The following is a 21,148-nucleotide window of genomic DNA, read 5'->3' as shown; positions in this document are numbered from 1 at the left end:
TACTATAGATTACTAAATAAAAATGTATATTCACAGCAGAGGCCAGAGTATAGTAATGCACAGTGAATAATAAGTGCATCTGTAATTACAGACAATAACCAGCCTCATTTTGATATTAGCATTTAGTACGAATTAACTGCCGAATGTGAATACACCTGGAACAGTTAAGCAGCATACTACTGAAAACATACAGAATTTGTTCTATCATCAGAATATAAATAAAATGAGATTAAAGGAAATAGTGCCTTTCAATGAAGCAATCACTCCATTTAATAGCAATTCAATACATTTATATTTAGCTTTTGGTAGATAAATATAATATTCCCAAGAGGTTAAAATAGCCTTTTGGAAAAAAAATAATCTCTCTTAACAATTCTATTCAAAATAAGGAAATGCAAAATGAGCAAGTGCGTTAGGAGTGAGAGGCGAGGGATCAGGAGGGTTTTTGGCCCTGCTCCTGAGCCTCAGCACATCATGTCACCAAATCTCAGTTCATTTTCTGAAGAAATGAAAACATGATTGATTACTTGAAATTGGTCAATAGAGAACAGTACAACAAACACAACACTTAATATATTTTAAAGGCATTTCGAGTTAGATAAAAGGCCCTTGTTATGTTTGAATCCCAAGTACACAGTATGAAATATCCAGGCATCATTTGAACTTGGCCGATAGCCCATTTCTTCCCCTAGATATAGTGTTTAAAATGTTATATAAAAAGTGAATTTGTACTCTATGAGTTGTGTTTACAATTCTCTTGTTCTTTATCTTCTTGTGCAAATTAAGTGAAATATGAATCTACAATGTTTGAGAACCAGCCAAAGGGTGACTGCTTTCTGTAGTTCTCACATAACCACTGTTTTTGGTCACATTTTGGAAATGTCAAGAAATTACCTGAACAACGAAATTTCTTGCTTTTGATCTGTCCAATCCTTTTGTTTGCCAGGCGGCGGGGGCTGGTACAGCGGGCACCACTGGTCTCAATCGGGTTGGTATGGAGATAATCCGCCAGCCACTTGAGATGGCAGTCACAAATAAAGGGGTTCTGGGCCAAATGCCTTTCAGGGACACAGACAGAAGAGTTTTTCACACATGACTTCCACTGGACTCCACTCTCATATTGAGAGTGAAAACAACAGTCATCAAATTTGATGCAAATCATATCTACATACATAGTTTGAATGGCCCGGAGAGGCGAGAAAGTCCCCTTGGCGATGGTCTGAAGCTTGTTGTCATACAAGGAGAGAAGGTTCAAGTTGTGGAGATCCTGAAAAGCATCTACCCGAAGGCAGTTTATCTTGTTGGCATTCAATAATCTGTTTGATCAAATAGTTGCAGAATTAAAGTGTAGCATCTCACTAACTCACCTGCAAGAGACTGTCCTTGAGAAAACCCAGTCATTACTTTTAACCTCAAAACTAACATTTTAACTTTAATAACAGTTTAGATATCACAGGCTAGAGATATGTAGTGTAGTAGAGACAGCAAAATTCACATGTGCATGAATACTTATGCATGCATTCAACAAAACTTATTAAGGAAAACTAAGGATGATGTAGAAAGAGAACAACAGACACAGAAAGGTGTCAAGGACACCATAAATATATGCTAAAACATTATTAACCCTGAGCTGCTCTGTGAAATAGTCCAGTCTAATTTCAGAATAGCAGCTAATATAGTGGTCATTCTCAAATAGCTTAGATCATGTCACTCTTCTTTTGGAACCATGAAACATCTACCTATTGGCTCAGAGTAAAATTCTAAGTCCTCACTAAACCTTCAAATGCCACTAGCATCTGTAGCCCACTCTTGGGTATTGTGCAACTTCCCAATTGTCTCCTCTGGGATGTTCCAGTCCAGTTACACTGGTCTCTTTCCGTTTTCTTTCTTTCTTTTCTTTCTTTCTTTCTTTCTTTCTTTTTTTTTTTTTTTTTTTTGCAAGCTAGACTCCCTGGTCTCTGGATTGTTCTTCCCCCAGTTAATTTAGTGTATTTCCACTTTACTTGGTTGCTTTGTTAGGTACTCCATGAACATATAAGGTTATGACTCACAGTGATCCTGTTTGTTCTTTGATTCCCCATCAGTAGCTGGTTTTGGACTTCCCTGTGATACATTTAGTACTTTGCTAACAACCTTGGAGGGAAGGTTTGAGGTAGGTTTTGATGAATCCCACAGCTCTCCACTCCAGTCCATGATATAATGCTAAAAATATTCCTCAATTCACAAGCTAACTGAATTACAGAGTTAAAAACTTTAAAGACAAGAAAATAGTGGGGAGCATGGAGAATCTGAAAGAAGATGTTCTTATGGGCAATTTGTACTCATTTTTAAATCAATATGGCCCAAGGAATAGGAAAATAATATTGAATAACAATTTTCTTTCATTTACTTGCCTCTTCTCCCTTAAATCTCATCTGTTGAAAACTAAAACACTCAACTTCATCAAGTTCTCAGTTACTTGCAAAGAGACAATCATGCCATCTTTTTTGATACTAGCCAACTTAAGAGAATGTGTCTTAATCTAGAGATTCCACATTGTAAAGGTGGCTTTACAAGTCAGGTTATATAGAGACACCCATGTTTTATTAACATATTTGTTACATTATCTATCAGTAAGTGTGTTTGGAAAGAAAAAGAAGATAGCATTTCAAGAGTGGGAGGCATATAGGGCAATGATAAGAAGAGCAGTTGAAAGCAGTAACAGAGAACACTCCAGAAAAATGCAGAATAACAGAGAGGTAACTAGTAGATGATATTTGGCTACAACATCATACTATACAAATGTGTAAAATATTTATAGTGGGAATATAATTATTCTATCAAATCAGAAGCAATACTTGATAAATCTACTGCAAAAAAATAAATGTTTCAAAAAAGAAAATAAAAACCCAAAGTCGTCAGGTCACATTTATCATTACTCACTGATTTACTGTAAGAGAAAGAAGGTGAGAATTGGGGGTGAAGTAACTTAACTATTAAACATAGTTTAATAAACTATGTTTACTAAATAGTTTATTAATTAAACTAAACAGTTAAGATTAAATATGGTCTAAGTAACATTGGCTCTGTGTGTGTGTGTGTGTGTGTGTGTGTGACACACCCACACACAGAGACTGAGTTGTGATATACAACTCTGCAGAATGATGAGAAAAATCTAAGATATGAGTAATAGGATATAATTATGTGCATATGCTTATCAAATTAGGAATAAAATCTACATTTAGGAAGACTATACAATTAGAAATAATGTTTACTAAATTATTGCCAACAAATGACACTCACCAGAGAGAAAATAAATTCTAAACTTAAGAGTTTTAAGGGAGACTGACTGTGAACCAGGTGAGAAAAAAATTTATATCTTCTTATATTTGTATGAAAAGTCTCCAGGTAAGAGTCTTCTACAAGTGAGTTACTCTTTAGGTGTTTAATGTTTCCAACAGAATTTGATGACCCAACACTCTTTTCATATTTTTTTTCTTACTTTACTTTTTTATATGGTCAGACAGTACATGGGGTCAAATATGGTTCTTATAAATACATATAGTGAATTCTTTATTTAAGACAAATGGATAGCAGTTATCCAGTAAGAAATGTGGTATTTAAGAATACTATTGAGGACTTATGCACAATTCAGTACAGACTAGTTTGAGGACTACTGCTATGTCATGACTCACTGCAAAGCATCCTGGTATTTGGAGAAGTTATTCTAGCCCTCTTGCTCCTGTAGATTCTTTGGACAAAGGTTGACAAGACTATTAATATATCTCCTTTTTTCTACTACTGGTTATATCAAAATAGATATTTCACAAGTAGAGGGTTTATACAAACACTATAAAAGAGAAGAACCAAGATGCATACATTCATGACCTTGTAGAGAGAAATGTTTGGGGACCATTCCAAAGAACTATGTTTTCCAGTAAACAACCATCATCAGTGTTAGAGCTATGAGACTGTTTTCCATGTCACTAAGTACAGCATTGTGGGTCAAATCTTTCTGTAGTCTCCATGAAAACACACGGTAAACTAACAAATTGTAATATTTGGTTCAATAGATCTAAAACAATCAAATACTTACAGTAGCTGTAAGGAAAATAGTCCTTCAAATAAACTTTTGGGGAGTTCTGTGATTTTATTTCCATAGAGAACACTGAAAAAAAAATGTTTTAGATGAAAAAATCAGACACTAAATAAACATCACAAGTACCTCTAAAACATACTTATTTGAGTATAGGGAAGGTTAATAGGCACTCAATATGTCAAAAAGTTACAGTTGAATAAAATAGTGATTTGCAAATATTTTTTTTTACCCGATTACAGAGCATATGTATGACTACTGTACAAAATTGGAAAACATAAACAAAGATTAACACAAATTAATAAAATTCATAATTTAATTACCATTCCTCAGAAATATTTGCCATTAAATTGTCATGTGTTTCTACGTGACACACACATACACACATACATACATGTTTCATGTGTAATAAGATATGGTATTGTAAAATAAAGATAAAGAGTATGTGAAATAAAGAAAAACACTGCATATAAAATCCATTTCTCATTAATGGGATGTTTGGGACTCATGATATTGGTAAAGAATAAGAAAAAACCCATAAAAAAGAAAGGCTTTTATTTTTAAGCATATAAATTGTATGGTGGAGAAATGAAATATTTGTGGAGACAGTAACCATGAACATAGATTTAGGAAAATTTTTGAAATATTTATTCCCCAAAGAAATATGAGCCACAATACATTGTTAAGGTACCCGCTTCTGATCAGACACTAAGTGTAGCCATTAAGGGAGAGAACATGGCAACCACCTCAGTATCCCTGGTCCCCTAACAAGGCTTCAGCACACAGAGAGGTTCTTACACTGCACTGACCAGTGAAATGATGACAAATTATCCGAGAAACAAATCAAGGAGTAAAGTAACCAAAAAAAAAAAAAAGGTGAAATGAGAGGATTTCAAGAACAAATTAATGGAAGGTAAACTGTTGGTGCATCATGCCTACTATTTGACAACAGGTCTGCAGTAATGCCTGTCTATTTTGTCTCCACCCCAAGTTGGGGTGTCAGAAGTATGTGTACAAGAAGAATGAAATTATATTGTAAGGAGACATTTTGGCTATACACATCAAGACCCATAACGACACATACATAAATTTTAATTTAGTAGTTCAAGTCATAGGAGTTCAATGTAAGAAAGTAAACCGAGATAACACAATATATACAAAAATGTTAATCATTCATAATTTGTAACGTTGAAAAATTAAACACAGATAAAATGTCTCAAATCTTCAAATAGGGATCTGTGAAATACACAGTTTACTATGATTAAAAAAATCAAATTTGAAGGATATTTAGAGATATTAAAGTGTTTATGATATTTTAGGTAAAATTACAAAAACAAAGTAATAGCCAGGCACTGTGGTGCACAGCTGTAATCCTAGCTACTCACGAGGCTGAGGCAGGAGGATTGGAAGTATGAGACTAGCCTTGCCAACATAATGGGATCCTGCTTAAAAATCACAGAGTTCAGTAGGCACTAGGTACTTCTCTGTGAGGTAGCTCAGTGATAGTCCATTGTATATTAAAAAAAAAAAGACAAAAGCCAATAACAACAAAATATTATGATACAGTATTATATTAATTTTTCTCAATGAATATGCATACATACAGAGGAAAAAAGTTCTTTGCCATCTAGAGGTGATGTGAATTTGAATCTATATGACTTTTCTGTATTTTTATACCCCCTACAATAAACATACATTAGTTTAAAAAATCAGAAAGATAGTCTTTTGGAAAAGATAAATGATGTCATAATATATGAAGAAAAAAAGTGAAATCAAATTCTAAATAATTAACATGTCTGGCAGCAGTACATGAATTTTGTCTGAAGGAAGAAAATAACAATATAAGAGGTATGCCTAGAAAGAGGGAAATTCTGTTCCCCTTTTAAGATGTCAAAGAGGTGGGATATATTACCAAATATGAAGAAAAATCAAGGGAATGAATAAAGCTGGGTGTCAGGCAGTATAAAGAGACAGTCCATTTGTTTAGATTCCAGGGTTACAGCTACATACTGCAACATAAAATTTCATTTGTATAGAATATAGATTTTTTTAGGAAGATAAAAGAAATAGAGAAAAAAGCAATTTTAAAAAAATGTAAGAACAAAAGGGAGACTTCTATGTTGTTAGGGAAAAGTGGAAAGGAATTTAAGAAAAGGTAAAGAAAGCATGAACAAATGTATATCTTGAGGTCAAAAATAGGATCAGAAGGGGCCGTAGGGGACACAAATAAGCAGATGACACCAATTCAGAACATTCAATTCAATGCCATTTCATTAATTCACTCCACAATATACACCATGCTCTTTCATTTGCCAGTAGCTTTGCTAGATTTTAAATGTGATGTTCAACTAAACTGAATACAGCTATGATTTTTGTATGTCCATCATTTGCCCACACATGAGGTACTGATATGATTGAGATGAATAGGTGTGGCTTCTAAAAGCAACCCAAAAGAATAGTTTTAAATACTGAGTTTCACATATTGAATCTGTAGAGATTTAAAAGAAAACAAAGATGCATATAAATTGTGGGAAACCTCATAAAAGTCAAGGGATGAATGCTTTAGTCGTTTGTTATTTGGGTCTTTTTCTTCTATTGTGGGCTGACAGAGACTGAGAGGAGGATGATAGGAGTGGTCTCATAATTATACCATGTAAATTGTTCTCCAACAAATATCTGTTTTCTTAAAGACCATGCCGAAATCTAATAAACATCCATTGTTAATGAGACAAAATAAGTACATGGTGAAAAAGAGAAGGAAAATACGTAAGGATGTAGGAAATCCAATGTATGGATGTCGTGGTATATGACCTATCAACCAGAAAAATATTATAATAAAAATGTGAAGGAAATGAGATTTCTTTACAAAAAAAAGGTATAGGAATACTAGGTAAGGGTTTTCTCCCCAATAGTAATGGAATCAAAATGACACCAAGGAAGATGAATCAAAAATATAAAAATCCAATGATCAGAACAGTGAAAATGGACGACAGTCTTCTTCAAGAACCAGTGAGAATTCGTGCCACAATTTAAAGAGGGAAAGAAAATTTAGAAATAATGCATGGAAATGAAGGGAGACCCTCATTGCTATACAAAATTACATATAAGAGGTTGTGAGGGGAATGGGAAAATAAACAAGGAGAGTAATGAATTACAGTAGATGGGGTAGAGAGAGAAGATGGGAGGGGAGGGGAGGGGGGATAGTAGGGGATAGGAAAGGTAGCAGAATACATCAATTACTAATTGGACATTATGTAAAATTGTGGATGTGTAACCGACGTGATTCTGCAATCTGCATTTGGGGTAAAATTGGGAGTTCATAACCCACTTCAATCTAATGTATGAAATATGATATGTCAAGAGCTTTGTAATGTTGTGAACAACCAATAAAAAACAAAAAGAAAATTTAGAAATAAATCGAAAGATAAAAATTTATCTCAGTTGAAAAAAAAATAAGTGAGGGGATTTGGATAATAACATCCAAATGCAAAGAATAACATGTGGGTAGCTTCTCTAGTTTCCTTATGCATGGCCTACATTAAGTTACTACATGTAAGGCACAACTATGCTGATAGAGATTTTGTTTTCAATGGTCCTTTGGAACAATTGGGAAATCTTAGGGCTGCTTTTGTAGCTGCTATTAGAAGGAAAAAAGCTAGGCCCAGGTTAACACTAATGGGTTTAAACATTAAGGTAGCAGGAGACAGCAACTGATCCTGTCCAGTCTGTATTTTACTGCCTTGCTGAAAACTGGCAGAAGACAGAACTATTGAAGAGAAAAAAAAAATGTCCAACATAGAAATCTATAAACTGCCTTTCCTGAAAAAAAAATATTTATGGTCTAATTTGAGATTCCACAGAAGCATAGGAACAGAGCCAACCTATGATCCCACTCTTGGTATTAATCCTAAACAACAAAATCAGCATACTATAGTGATACTTGCATACCAATGTTCATAACAGCAAAATTCACAATAGCTAAGTTATGGGCCCAAAATAGGTGCTCATCAATAGACCACAATAAAGAAAATATGGATAAAGAAAATGTGACATATATACCCGATGAGATGATGTTTTATTCAGCCATAAAGAAGAATGAAATTATGTCATTTGCTGGTAAATGGATGGAACTGGAGAACATCATGCTAAGCTAAGTGAAAAAAAAATAGACTCAGAGAGTCAAAGATTTTCTCTCCTATGTGGAAGCTAGAGAAAAAAACAAGAAAGGGAGTTAAAAAAAATAGAATCTCTGGAAAATTCAAGGGAGACCAGGAGAGCAGAGAAAGGGTGATGAGGAGAGAACATGGGGAAGTGTTGGAAAACAAAATCTACCATATTATGCTATGTCAATGTATTCTGATTATATGCATATATAATTATAATGCACTAAAAATAATAGTAACAACAACAATAATAGAAGGTAGATCTAGTATAGTAGAGCACATAGATCAGGGGGAGGAAGGAGGAAATGGAAAGGGAAGGTACTGGGAGATGAGATTGGTCAAATTATATTACGTGCCTGTTTGAATATTGGTATGATAAAACCCAGTATCAGGTATAATTGTGGTGCACCAATAAAAAAAGAGTGTTATACTTATAAATTAAAAACAATGATATATATGTTTGAAAAGTATAATATTATGCAATTTTAAAAGAGTACAGTAAAGAGAAGGCAGACGATAAAATTAAGATACTACATTTACGTTTTTATAGAATCTCAAATAAAGAAATGCAACATGCTGGTCAGAACCCTTAACATCAATCCAGGAAAAGACTGTAGGAAATGTAAATATAGCAACCAAACATCTTGCACATGGACCCCTAAAGAATTTGGGAGACAAAAGTGAACAATGATAGTTGGCAAGCGGTTAAACAAATGTGAAAAGAGGAAATATTATTAAGGCAATCAAGTTTAGGAGTAAACTCTGCAAGAAAACAGATAGAAATAAGAATTCTCCACTGGTTAGTCTCCTTCTTGACATTTAATGGTTGTCTTTGAAGCACAGATACTTGAAGGACCAGGAACCATTACAGCCATTTGACTTTGTTCTGTCCTTCCCCATGGCTGGGGGAAGTAATTGCTTACTAGGTACACAGCTCTCTTTGGACAATCTGACTGATTGAGTTTTATAATTAAATTTTTTATTTAAGAACCTGCCAGCCCATCCTGAGAGCAGTACACGACTATACTTTGTATTTTCTACCAACAACTATTCCTCTCCTCTTGGACTTTCTCTAACCAAACCTCCAAAAGTCATAAAAGGAACACAAATGAATCTGAGAAGTTTTCCATTTTCTTTTGGCCAAGAAAACTGCAGCTTTCCGGGTAGAACAACATCCTGAACATCCACGTGCCCAGATGAGCCTGTCTTCTCTCCCATTGCTATCAGAGAGAGGAAAGCGTTCCACCAACTTGAGGTGTTCTTCTGGGACTTGCACAATGTGTCATGGTATTGAAACTGGTTCCCCCTTACTCTTGAAGTTCCGAACTGGTTGGCAGTAATTTACATCAGTGAGACCCCTTCTCTAAGCACATACTCAACAATAGGAAGCAAGCCAGCCTCCACTTAGAAACTAGACTTTGATAGAAAGGTTATTTTACTTGCTGGACTTCTAAAAGCTTTTACCAGTTTGAAGGAATAGCATCTTTATGAATTTATTTTAGATCATCTTTAATTTGCATGGTTATCTCCTTGAAAGTCCTCTTGACATTAACAAGCCCCAATTCTTTCTTATCTTTGTTCTTTCAGAGATTAAAATTCCTTCTTTAGGGGAGACCTGAAGATGATACAGCAGGAGAGGAGGGCAGCTCTCTCTGGTCATCCCCCTACCCCTTTCTCAGCAAGACTATCGAACATCATCTAAAAGGAGCACTATCCTAGCAACAGAGCCTAAATGTTCAGAGACCACAAATATAGTAGTTCCTTCAAAATAAATATTTTCCCCTTTATTTTTGAGAGAATAAAGTTCTCCAAAAAAGGAGCACTTTACTCTTGTTTTGTTAGCAAATTATCAAACTATAAGTTATTCCCAAAATGGGCTGATTTTAATGACAGGGGAAAGTTCTCAATGAAAAATGATGAAATATTAATAATAATAGTATTAATCATTAATAATTAATCACAAAAATTTAAGACAGTATTTTTCTCTTATGCCTAAATTTAAAAAATGCAACCACTTTTTTTTTGTAGGTTCTGCTTCTCTCAACAAAGCCATCTATACTTACAGTGAATTCAGAGAACGCAGTCCTTGGAAAGCATCAGGTGCAAGTTCAGAGATCTGATTATTGCTCAGGTCACTAAGATCAGAAATGAGGTTAGGTTAAATTAAACAGATGTCAGTGAGGTTAACTGTAGGAGAAGGCTATTTATGTTTTTTGTATGTTAGTTTGCACCTATCATTGCATGTATAAAGTTTGCAATATTAAACGACAAGAATTCTGAATTCAAAGACAATAACCTTTCCTAACCAACCATCTGCTATTTGCTTAAATTGTCATTATGAATTACAAGTCTTATTTTGATAATAAAGCATCTAAGAATTTGCATACTATCAGCATACATTCCACACTTGTGTAAATCAATATGCTAGATGACCTAGAATTTTAAAATTACATGGTCTACTTATTCGAGTTCAAAATGTTATTATTGGACTAGCAATCAGAAGATTACATCACTTAATATTTAAGTTGTCAAACCATCCAATATTCATACATAGATTTTCATGCATGGTCATGACTTGCATCATTTTAAAAATTACATGTGTTCTACAATATTGTTCACTTACATTCTTCTAAGCTTTTTATATGGTGAGAATGCTCCAGGAGGAATGACCTTGATTGAGTTCTGTTCCAAACGTCTGCAATGAAAAAATCCAATTTTTAAATGGAAACATGAACTTTCAGATAAGTTTACGTCAAGCTCAGGATCCATGCCAAGAGGTAAAGCACTAAAAGTGCTTTTCTTGAGGGACATTTTCTTTTTTCCTCTAAAATTATTTGTGCTATGTAGAACAAAATTGAAATTAAAAATAAGACAATTTAAAAAATAATAAATGTAGAACAAAATTGAAATTAAAAATAAGACAATTTAAAAAATAATAAAACTATTCAAATTTTTAGGCATCACAGGTTATCATTTGTAACTGGATTCTATAAAAAAGGAAGCAATTTTAAGAAACGAGCATGGGGGACATTTTAATAATATACATATAAGAGAAATATGCATATATATATATATATCATATGCATATGATATACCTTTAGAGATAAGCAGAACTCTTCCACAAAAGAAGTTATAGTTGAATATTAAATTTTATAAACCCCCTTTTTCCATACAAAAAATAAATAAAATTATAGGTTGAAAAAATTGTTATAGTCACAAAAGTAACTTTGAAGCTATTTAGGAGGCAACAATTTAAATTTTAAACCAGTAAATGCTATAGACATTTTCAGTGAGAAAATTTGGACTCTTGTCGATTCATTATGTGAACAATTCACATAAAAACCAAGGCAGCAATGTGCATTGAAACACAACTAAAGAATTTTTATGATACACTAAAATTACAGATTTGAAAATAGCTCTGTGATATCTTCTACTCTATGATCTTACTATCACAGAAAGCTAAGAATTTATGCACCTAGTTATGAAAGACACCAACATGATTTCATTAAGTCACTTGGTAAATATTTTTTTATCAAATGATGTTTCCTCTTAACCTCATTTCTTCCATATAAACATCCTCAACACATTTCCCATCCGCTTTGTCTCTTCTGTTCTGCTCACTGTAGTAAACCACACAGCCCAGGTTCACTGGCCAACTGACCTTCCATGACTTTTAGCATGTGGTAGGCACTAGTGGAAGAGTGAAGGATGGGGGACAAAAGCCTAAGAATTCCTCCATTCCTCTAAGACAACTCACAGCACTCACCTCCTCTTCTTCTTAATTTCTGCTCCTGCCACACTCACCTCCTAACTTGTTAGCACTACCTTCTTCTTTGGTCTTTATGGTCTTGGGAAATTTTTTTTTCTGCATCACCTTTGTACAACTCTTGAACCTATTCCCTATATTAAATCCTCCTCTTGAACGACCTGACACATCCTATATTCTCTTGTCTGGATTAAAAATATATATTTACATACACATAAATAAAAATAAATATGTGTACATATTTATTTTGTGTATATATGTGTGCATTTAAATATTATTTTAAATGCATTTTTTTTTCTGCTCAACAGGTTGTTACATCTCAAGGGGCAAATTTACCTCAGGAGACAGGAAAACAATCATTTGAAGAAAATATGGGTTGGCATCTGCATTATTTATCTGGATCTTAAGAAAGAGGATATCTTTTTGAAGCTTTAAATATAGCAAAGAGTGTCTAAATCATTTCACTATTCCATTATTGATTAGTATGTCTTAAATTGATGGTTTAGAGAAGCTTTTTTTTTTGCCTTGATCCATTCTTATAGTTAAATTTTAAGAAGTTTAAAACATAATCAATAAAAATACAAAGAGCATAAGATCTAGATGGAATACAGTTGATCAAGAGACTTTCTCTGAATCTCAGACCATGAAACTTCACATCAATGTGTTAAAGATATGTTCACAATAACACAGTGCTATCATGAGGAAAAATTATGACCTCTTAGTGAGTAGTAGATTTCTTTAAAAGCAATATATAATTTGATTGCACAGTTACTTTTTATAAATACCATTTCAGATCCTTGAAAATAATCTTAAAAAAACACTTATAATTGTCCTTCATTCATTCTCTAACCCTACAAATAATTGATGTTTCTTATATAATTGGAAACCCAGATCAAAAGCAGACATATTCAGATCATCATGGAGGTTTTATTGATAAAGAGTCTAAATTTTCAGTTAGATTTCAAAGCTGATTCTTCAATACAAATTTTTGTTTCAAAATGCTACATTCAGTAATGAGACTTCTGAAATGTAAATATCCTGAATTCACAGATATGGACAAACTAATACTAATACTACCATTTAATATGACTCGAGGTCTTCCTTGGAAAATTTAAAAGGCATTTGTTATGTTACAGTCTCTGACCATAGCATAATTATAATGACCACTCAATCATTATTCTATTGGCAATTAAATACATATTGTTACAATAATTTATGTTTAACTTAAAGTTAATTATATTGATATATATCCCTATTAAAGCAACAAACAAAGCAAAAAAATATATAATGAGTACGGCCAGTTTTTATAGAAAATGCATATTGAAAATGCTATAAAACAAAGAGAATGTATAATGAAGTAGTATGCAAAAGTAATACTTCAAACATAATATATTACTGCTGTATGTATCATTGCAATGTACCATGATTTCATCTTTAGGTTGAAAATTGCTTCACTTACAATATACCTAATAGAAAGCAAAGCGATGGCATGTACAATGCATTTACTTTCTTTGTTTTATTATCTATTTATTTTCACACTTATTCAGGAAAAGTATTTGAAGAAAAAACTTATATTGTTATTTAAACTGACTCAGCAGCTAATTGGTTTTTTATTACACCGTCTCAGCAGTCCATTAAGGAAAAAAAACATAATTGCATGATTCATTCCAAGAGACAGATTCTCAAGTAGGGAAATATACTACTAATGACAGATGTCAAACAAATTTTAAAACATTGCAAAATGCCTGTTGTCTCTTCTTTAAGAAAAACTTTAAGGATTTTAGAATAAAGTATTTTTCTTTCTCATTATGAGAACTTTAGAATATATTTTATAAACTATAAATAACACTCATCACCCTACAATAAAAGGGAGGAAAGTGTTTAATATAAAAAATAAGAAACATTCAAGTTTTGGGTTAAGGTAAAAAAAAAAAAGCAGAACTAGTTTTGCTATCCTCTAATCTTCTGCTTTAATGGCAAAAATCTGCTGAATTTTAGAGGGTGCAAATTTGAATCCATTGTTCCATGAAGAATCTAATTAAAAGCATTCCAGGGTTACAAAAACAGATAGTATAATGGCTAAGATATATTTGCATGCTGAGGATAAAGCCTGCCCTGCACCTAATTTAAAGCCTTCCCAATGCCAATTCTTTGGAGAAAAGGCAGTATTTTTATTTTGAAAGTAAAAATAGATGTAGCAAGTGAATAAGAGGAACTTCCATGTATTGATACTACAAAGAAGACTTTTTCATGTGAATGTGATCAGAACCTCTTTGTTTACAGAATTTATGTCATCAAATTAAAAATATTTTATCATTGTATACATATATGCATAATTATTTACTTATATGTTTATATACTGTCTATATAAAATTAATGCAATGACTGTTAAAGCTTCATCAAAATTAGAAGGAAATTTTAGTTGCATGCTCAATGAGATGAGAAAGTGAAGACAGTTTTCTAATTACTTCACTAAAAAAACCTCATATGTGTTATATATGTCCTTCCCCTCTTCCATCCATATACTTTTCTCTCTTGCTCTTTAATTCTTGCTATTTTATAGTAACAATTTTGTACATTTACAGGTCCTAAAGAATGAGAAGCAATTTCAATATAGTACTTTTTAGTTGTATTTCAAAGATTATAAACAATGGAAAATCATGTAATATCCCTCTGCTTTAATCCTGGGAACACGGCAGGTACATCGTTCAACCCAGCGAATTCCAATTCGGCCACATGTGGACTGAAGTTTTCTGTGGCTTATAAAGTTCTCTATAGTGGCTATTTTTGAGCAGATCTCACATCAGTAAGGCATAGATACATACTATGAGTGGGCAATTTTTAAAAATCCCAAACTAATTCTAAAAATTATTATAAGATATTAAACAACATTATTCTATTTTAAATTATACTCTCAGGTCACAGCATTAAATTCTTACACATTATTTTCAATTCAAACTATTTTGAGAAACTGAAAAAAATAGAGTTTACATGCTAAATCTTCCACAGTGCTTCTTAATACCTCTTTAAATGCTTTTTATATGTGTTTACATGTAAATTTTTAACTTATTTTCTTTAATGATTAGAAGTATAAGATTTGGACTTATGTAGACTTGGATTAATTCTGAACCTGTCATTGATTAGTTCTGTGGACCTTATAAAAGCTTTTTTCTTTCTCTCTATTTTAGCATCTCTTTGTGAAACATGGAGAAAGAGTTTACCATAATGTTTTGGTAAAAAGTACATGAGATGCAACAAAATACAAGGCATTGTCATGTATAAATATTAGTAAAATAATTAAAATATGAGAATATGTGTATTCATATATAAATATATGTAATATATAGCATTATATGATTAAAATATCTACAACATATATTAGTAACACATACTTTTACATAAAAGAAAAAAGCTATTTCGTGATTTGTTCTCTAATGTGAAATAAATATGTGTGGTTCCAAACAAATATTTTTAAACCAATTAGAAGTACAATTTTGCAGATAACTATACATTAAACATGTACACATGTATTCATAATACACACTATTTCTAATTTCTATGATCAACATGATTAAACTATAACACTTTCTATAATTTGGAGACTGTCTTAGAAGCTCAGAAAGTTTTCACAGACCCAGTAAAATATGAATTTAGATTGATTGTGTCTGAAACATACAGCCCAGATGCTGATTATACATGGCAATAAAACTGACAGTTCTTTGCATTTTCTCCATCTGCTTTTAACATAAATGGCAAAAACAGCTGCCAGAGAATAGAACATGAATTTAATGGGGCGAGGGGAGGGGAGGTGCAATGACTCCAGCTTCTGAATCTTAAATTGCTCAATGTAGCCAATATATTTTCATCATAGAAAACATCAGCCCAGCATTTGAAAAGGAAGAAACATCAATATTCCTTTGACATTAGGGATCCTCTTACCTAGTTAAAATAATTCCAAAGTAGGCACATTATATTTCTGGAAAGTTACTTCCAACTTTAGCAGTAAATGCATGTTGTTGAAATTCTTCATATGTCCCTATATAGAAGGACCCAGCATATTTTAGAGCATAATATTATTTGTTTTCTTATAGCAGTCTCCATAACATTCTAAGTTTAATAAATATCTTCAACAGCTGAGTGAATATTGGCCTCCAGAGGGACATGCTTTGCATACAGCTAGCATTTTTGCCTTAGGACTGTGTCCATACTAATTGATTATCAGTCATCCCTATCTTGGGATGACTTGTTCCTGAAAATTATCCATTTCCTTAATCTTTTTTTATTTCTTCTGATGTCATTCTAGAATATATTTGCTTGAGCGTAAATTCGGTTGACAATTTCATAGAAGAGAAATGACCTCTTTTTTTCTTTTGGTCTTTAAACATTTACCCCAAGGAAAAAATGTGTGTGGATTTGCATATTTGTGCACCTGTGCATGTGTATACAGGCCTGTGTTTGTGTGTGAAGGCAGACACACTTTCTGAATAGGTATTAAAATGCCCACACAAGTATAAATGTGGACACATATTTAAATGCAAACATATATGCATACATAATCAGATTGTTTAGATTTACCTCAAAAACAAATGGAGTCATCAAATTAAGGATAGAGTATAGACTCATAATGTCAATAGCACAGTTTTCATATACAATTTTTTTTATCAATTTAAAAAATAAAAACAACAGTTCTGTTTTCATTTTTCCATAAATAACTACAACATATTGGACACTTAACTATGAATTAGGCACTAAGCTAAGTCTCACATTTGTTAATTGTTTTCATTTTTAAAACATTTGTAAATTATTTTTGTATATCACTTTAAAAAGTAATTTTATCACTCAACGAGTCGATAATAGTCTCCATTCTCTTCCATCCCTGCACTAAATTCTTCAAATTATCTATTACCTTTTTCCTCAATCTAGATAATACTGTGATCGTGAGTAGCATTCTAATTAACTTAGTCTTTTTAGCTGATTAACCATAAATTTGTAACATAATTGTTAAAAAATAAACAACAATTTCATTCATTCTAAGATTGAGCAACACTCTGTACCCCAGATGTCTTTATTTTATGACAAAATCTACACATTTTGCATTTTATATGTGAGAGGTTTCCTTTTTTTTTTTTTTCCTGTAGAAGTTTTAGGGGATCAAATACAATAGTGCTAGAATCACCTTCAGTAATAACTTCCCACCTCTTCTGCATTCAAGTCTGCCTTCATTATCCTGTGTAGAGACTGTGGCTAAGGCACTCTGGGTGGGCTTCCTTCCTCCAACCTGCTCTCCCGGCCCCAGGTTTCAGTGGTTTTTCTAACCAGCAAATCTAATCATATTACTCTCTTGCGCCAACCCTTCTTTCATTGAGTCGTCACTGGACCAGTTCTTCTCACAGATTCAGCTTCCACTCATATTTTAACAACTGCAAACTTCTAATTTCCCCCAAACTCACACAACTCTCTCACCTTCCTGGAATTTTACACAGGATCTTTTCCTGGAAAGCTACAGTTTCTCTACTGCAAAACATATCCTCAAACCTGAAGGTTTCTTAATTGTTCCAGACAGAGCATGGTTTTCCTTTCTCCATGTTCCATGTGCATGATGACTTATTATATAGTTTTAAAAATCTTGTCTGTTTGTGTAAAGCTTCAATTGTCAGGACTGTTGACATTTTGAAGGTTGAGACTGTGTCCTTTCACTCATGGTATTTGATGCAGAGTAGGCATTCAAATATGTCTATATTTTTAAATGCTACTTGTCTACCAATTTTCCTTCTACTGCAATAGTACTCATCAGACTGTTTGAACTTTTTTCTTCTTTTATGTTTTTTTTTTTTTTCCCTCGTACTGGGGAATGAAACTACAGGTGCTCTATGACTGAACTACATCCTCATTCTTTTTTTATTTTTCGTTTTGAGACAGGGTGTCACTGAAGTGTTGAGGCTGGCCTTGAACTTGTGATCCTCCAGCCTCAGCCCGCTGAGTGGCTGGGATTACAGACATGCACCAGTATGCCCAATTCTCTTTGGACTTCTAAAGAGAAACTAATTGGGATTTTCATTTCTATTGAGCATATTAATTGCTGCCCTTGTCATTTTTGTATGCCCTTACCTCCATTTCATTTATAATTTCATTAGACTCATTTTCACTTAATAAATATTATAAAATTTTGATTCAGTTTCTCATATGAAAGACATTATAACTTTCTAAATAATGATCATCCAAATCAATAAAAATGCATGCAAGCATCAGTGTGTATGTATGATATACATATGTAATATATATAGTATACATGTAACTTTTTGTGAAATTAGCTATAAATAAGAAATAAGTTGAGAAAAACAGATATAAAATAATTTTCTTATCATGATAAGTACAAAGTTTTAATAAAAAGAGTTTCTTTGCAGGTAGTGGATATATACAGACACTTAAAAATAATTATTCAACTATTTATTTAAATGTCAATTAAAGATTGCTCAAAATATGCATATAAATTTGAGAATTATGCTAAAACAATACTCTAGTGATTACTAGCAAAATCAACTAAAGCTTATGGACCTAGAAGTAGAATTCAATATGCAAAACTAATTTCCACAATTTTTCATACACAATTTCATTGTGGAATTATCAAAGTTGTAGTGCTTTGTATGGCTACCAATAACTAAAAATAATGAGACATGTTTGTTCTGTGGGAACATACTGCAGGGCTCTCTTTTTGATGCTAAATAGTGAATTGGTGCTTTGTATTTTGTAGAAAGGTAAGTTATTATGTCTTTTTCTGGGTCCTTCTGATGAAATCACAATAAGAAAATTTCAGAAAACATAATATAAAATCATGAAAGAATAAAAATAATGGTGAATAATATCTGTGTGAAAGGTTTCTTTTACATAAAATGACTTTATGACTACTCATAAAAATATCTCGAATGAAATCTTACTATTTTTTTCTAATTATATATGTGTGCACATAATCAGGGTTAAAATATATTGACTTGCACATATATATTAATGTTGGCTTTATTTCATTTTGATGCTAAGATTACTTATTTAATAATATTTCTATGACAAATGATATATGATTCAATAGAAAAATAACTAGCCCTTTTATTATACTTAGTAAATACTACCTAGTTTCTGCTGTTGTGAGAAACTCAAAGCAAATTTTCATACTATAACTCAAATTACCTACTTCTCTGAAGACAAATTGACATGAGACACTAACAAAACTATTTTCCAACCCCCCCAAATAAAAAGTTTTCTAATAATCTTTAAAGAATACATAATTTCCCACATTCTATTTCTGTAACAAGTCAAATGAATATATCACATTTTTTGCAAATATTTTTTTCATAAAGAAGGTGTTAATTATGATGCAAGACTTTTTAAAAGTGCTATGTGTATTTCTAATAAACATAAATAGAGAGTTTTTTATATTAGTTGATCTGAACAGCACAATAGTGTAAAATACATAACGCCAAAGCCATGTTCTAGGCTAGGCAATTAGATGAGTAGATCAGAAGAAGCCTAAGTATGAGGACACAGTAAAGCTGCAAATTGCTAAAAAGGGCTCCAGGAATGAAGTGCACTAAAATAACTGTGCATGGAAATAGAATTACCCTAATTTCCTTTACCATACAGTTATTTTCCATTGCATAGAAACACTTTTTAAAATATTTTAAAATTACTTTTTAAATATTTTTGTAGGGAAAAATCTTTTCATAGTGAAAACACTTTCACTTGGAAATTATCAACCTAACTAACCAAACTTAGATGATACCCTGAGTTTTTCATACCAATATACCTAAAAATTTTTATACAATTTGCTTTAATTAAACATTTTATCAATATTGTCTGAATAGTAAAGTCAAATTATTCTAGATACACTATGAAAAAATAGTCAAACTGTATAGCATATTTGCATTTAAGATTTATTTTTAAAAATATGAATAATTAAAATAAAGACAACTAGTTACACAGCATGATAGCTGCACAATTAGGTGGAACTTTTTTAAGTGCACACTAAACAATTAAAACTTCATGCTTGATCTCATATTTGTAATTCTTTTAAATCAGTCAATACAGAATGGACTATTTAAAGGTAGGTTGATCAAATCTAAATTGCACACTCCTACCTATAGATAGTCTGAACACATTTAAATATATGGACTCAAAATTAGACTTTGTTTAATACAAGTATGGAGTCAGTATTTCAGAAAGCATAAATGCATAAATAGCCTGCAAAAGGTTTAAACATATATAAGAGAAAATATTTGGACAAAAATGGAGAAGAAGAAAGTTTCGAAAATTGTCTTCAGTATCATAATTTGTTGTAATCATATGAGTGTTCAAGAAACTCTGTTATTTTCATTGCTTTTTAATTATACATGTGATGATCTAGAGTATAGAAAAAGAATAAAAGTATCCCCAAAGCTCGTATTTAATCACCATCATTAGGAGTCTCTTTCAAGAGCCGTCTTTACTATTGCAGTAGTGTAATAGGGTAAGTGAATTCCCTTTGCATTTTATTCATTTGACTTGCACCTCCAATAAAATTATTATAACATCTGAAAATCTGTAAGGCATCTTTGAAGACATTAGAAGGAATGCTGAAGACCTAGGCCTGAGAAGTTTGCTTCCCATAATTCTGTCCCTTCCTATAATTTGAAGTTTTCCCTGACCTCTCAGGCGAATAAAAAGACAACAAACCAACAAAAAACGGTGGCTTCCCAGCCAGAAACAAAAGCAGCCGTGGAGTAAATAAGACATGCTAAATTATCACTACCCGCATTCTCACTAAGTATTTTCCATGATTCACAGAATTTCTATAGAACAACTTAAAAAGGTGTTATGTCACAGAAAAGTCTATCCCTGGATTGAAGAGAACAAAATGTCTGCTTTATGACAGTCCATTGCCTGTATATAAAATCTTAACGCCTCAAAATGTTATTGAAGGAATTAAAAGTTTGATACACAGAGAATCAATTTGCTATTAAGAGTTCTGTTGCCATGGACTTGACCTTGTCTGGGCTTGCCTGAGGCACTGAACCCCTTTGAGAACAGGTTTTCACCAGAAGAGTTTAAAGCAGCAAAGTGATAGGAAGATTCCAGGGCAAAAACATTATCTTTATTTTATGCCTAATTTTATCT

At 32.4% G+C, this 21,148-nt stretch overlaps 1 protein-coding gene across 8 annotated transcripts in view; it reads right to left on the bottom strand.

Moving 5' to 3' along the window:
• Slit2 (slit guidance ligand 2) overlaps nt 1-21,148 on the bottom strand; it is a 332,292-nt gene that overhangs the window by 76,476 nt on the left and 234,668 nt on the right. For all 8 annotated transcript variants that reach the window (XM_078021124.1, XM_078021126.1, XM_078021127.1 and 5 more), the window contains exons 10-14: nt 10,862-10,933; nt 10,302-10,373; nt 4,076-4,147; nt 1,173-1,316; nt 895-1,058 (exon numbers count right to left, since the gene is read on the bottom strand). In XM_078021124.1, the coding sequence (XP_077877250.1) occupies nt 895-1,058; nt 1,173-1,316; nt 4,076-4,147; nt 10,302-10,373; nt 10,862-10,933 (524 nt within the window). The remainder of the gene's footprint in view (nt 1-894; nt 1,059-1,172; nt 1,317-4,075; nt 4,148-10,301; nt 10,374-10,861; nt 10,934-21,148) is intronic.

The sequence above is a fragment of the Ictidomys tridecemlineatus genome, chromosome 9 (genome assembly GCF_052094955.1).
Source record: "Ictidomys tridecemlineatus isolate mIctTri1 chromosome 9, mIctTri1.hap1, whole genome shotgun sequence".
In the NCBI taxonomy this organism is placed as follows: domain Eukaryota; kingdom Metazoa; phylum Chordata; class Mammalia; order Rodentia; family Sciuridae; genus Ictidomys; species Ictidomys tridecemlineatus.
Note: the sequence above shows the minus strand (reverse complement) of the source record. Positions and strands in the feature narration are given on the sequence as shown.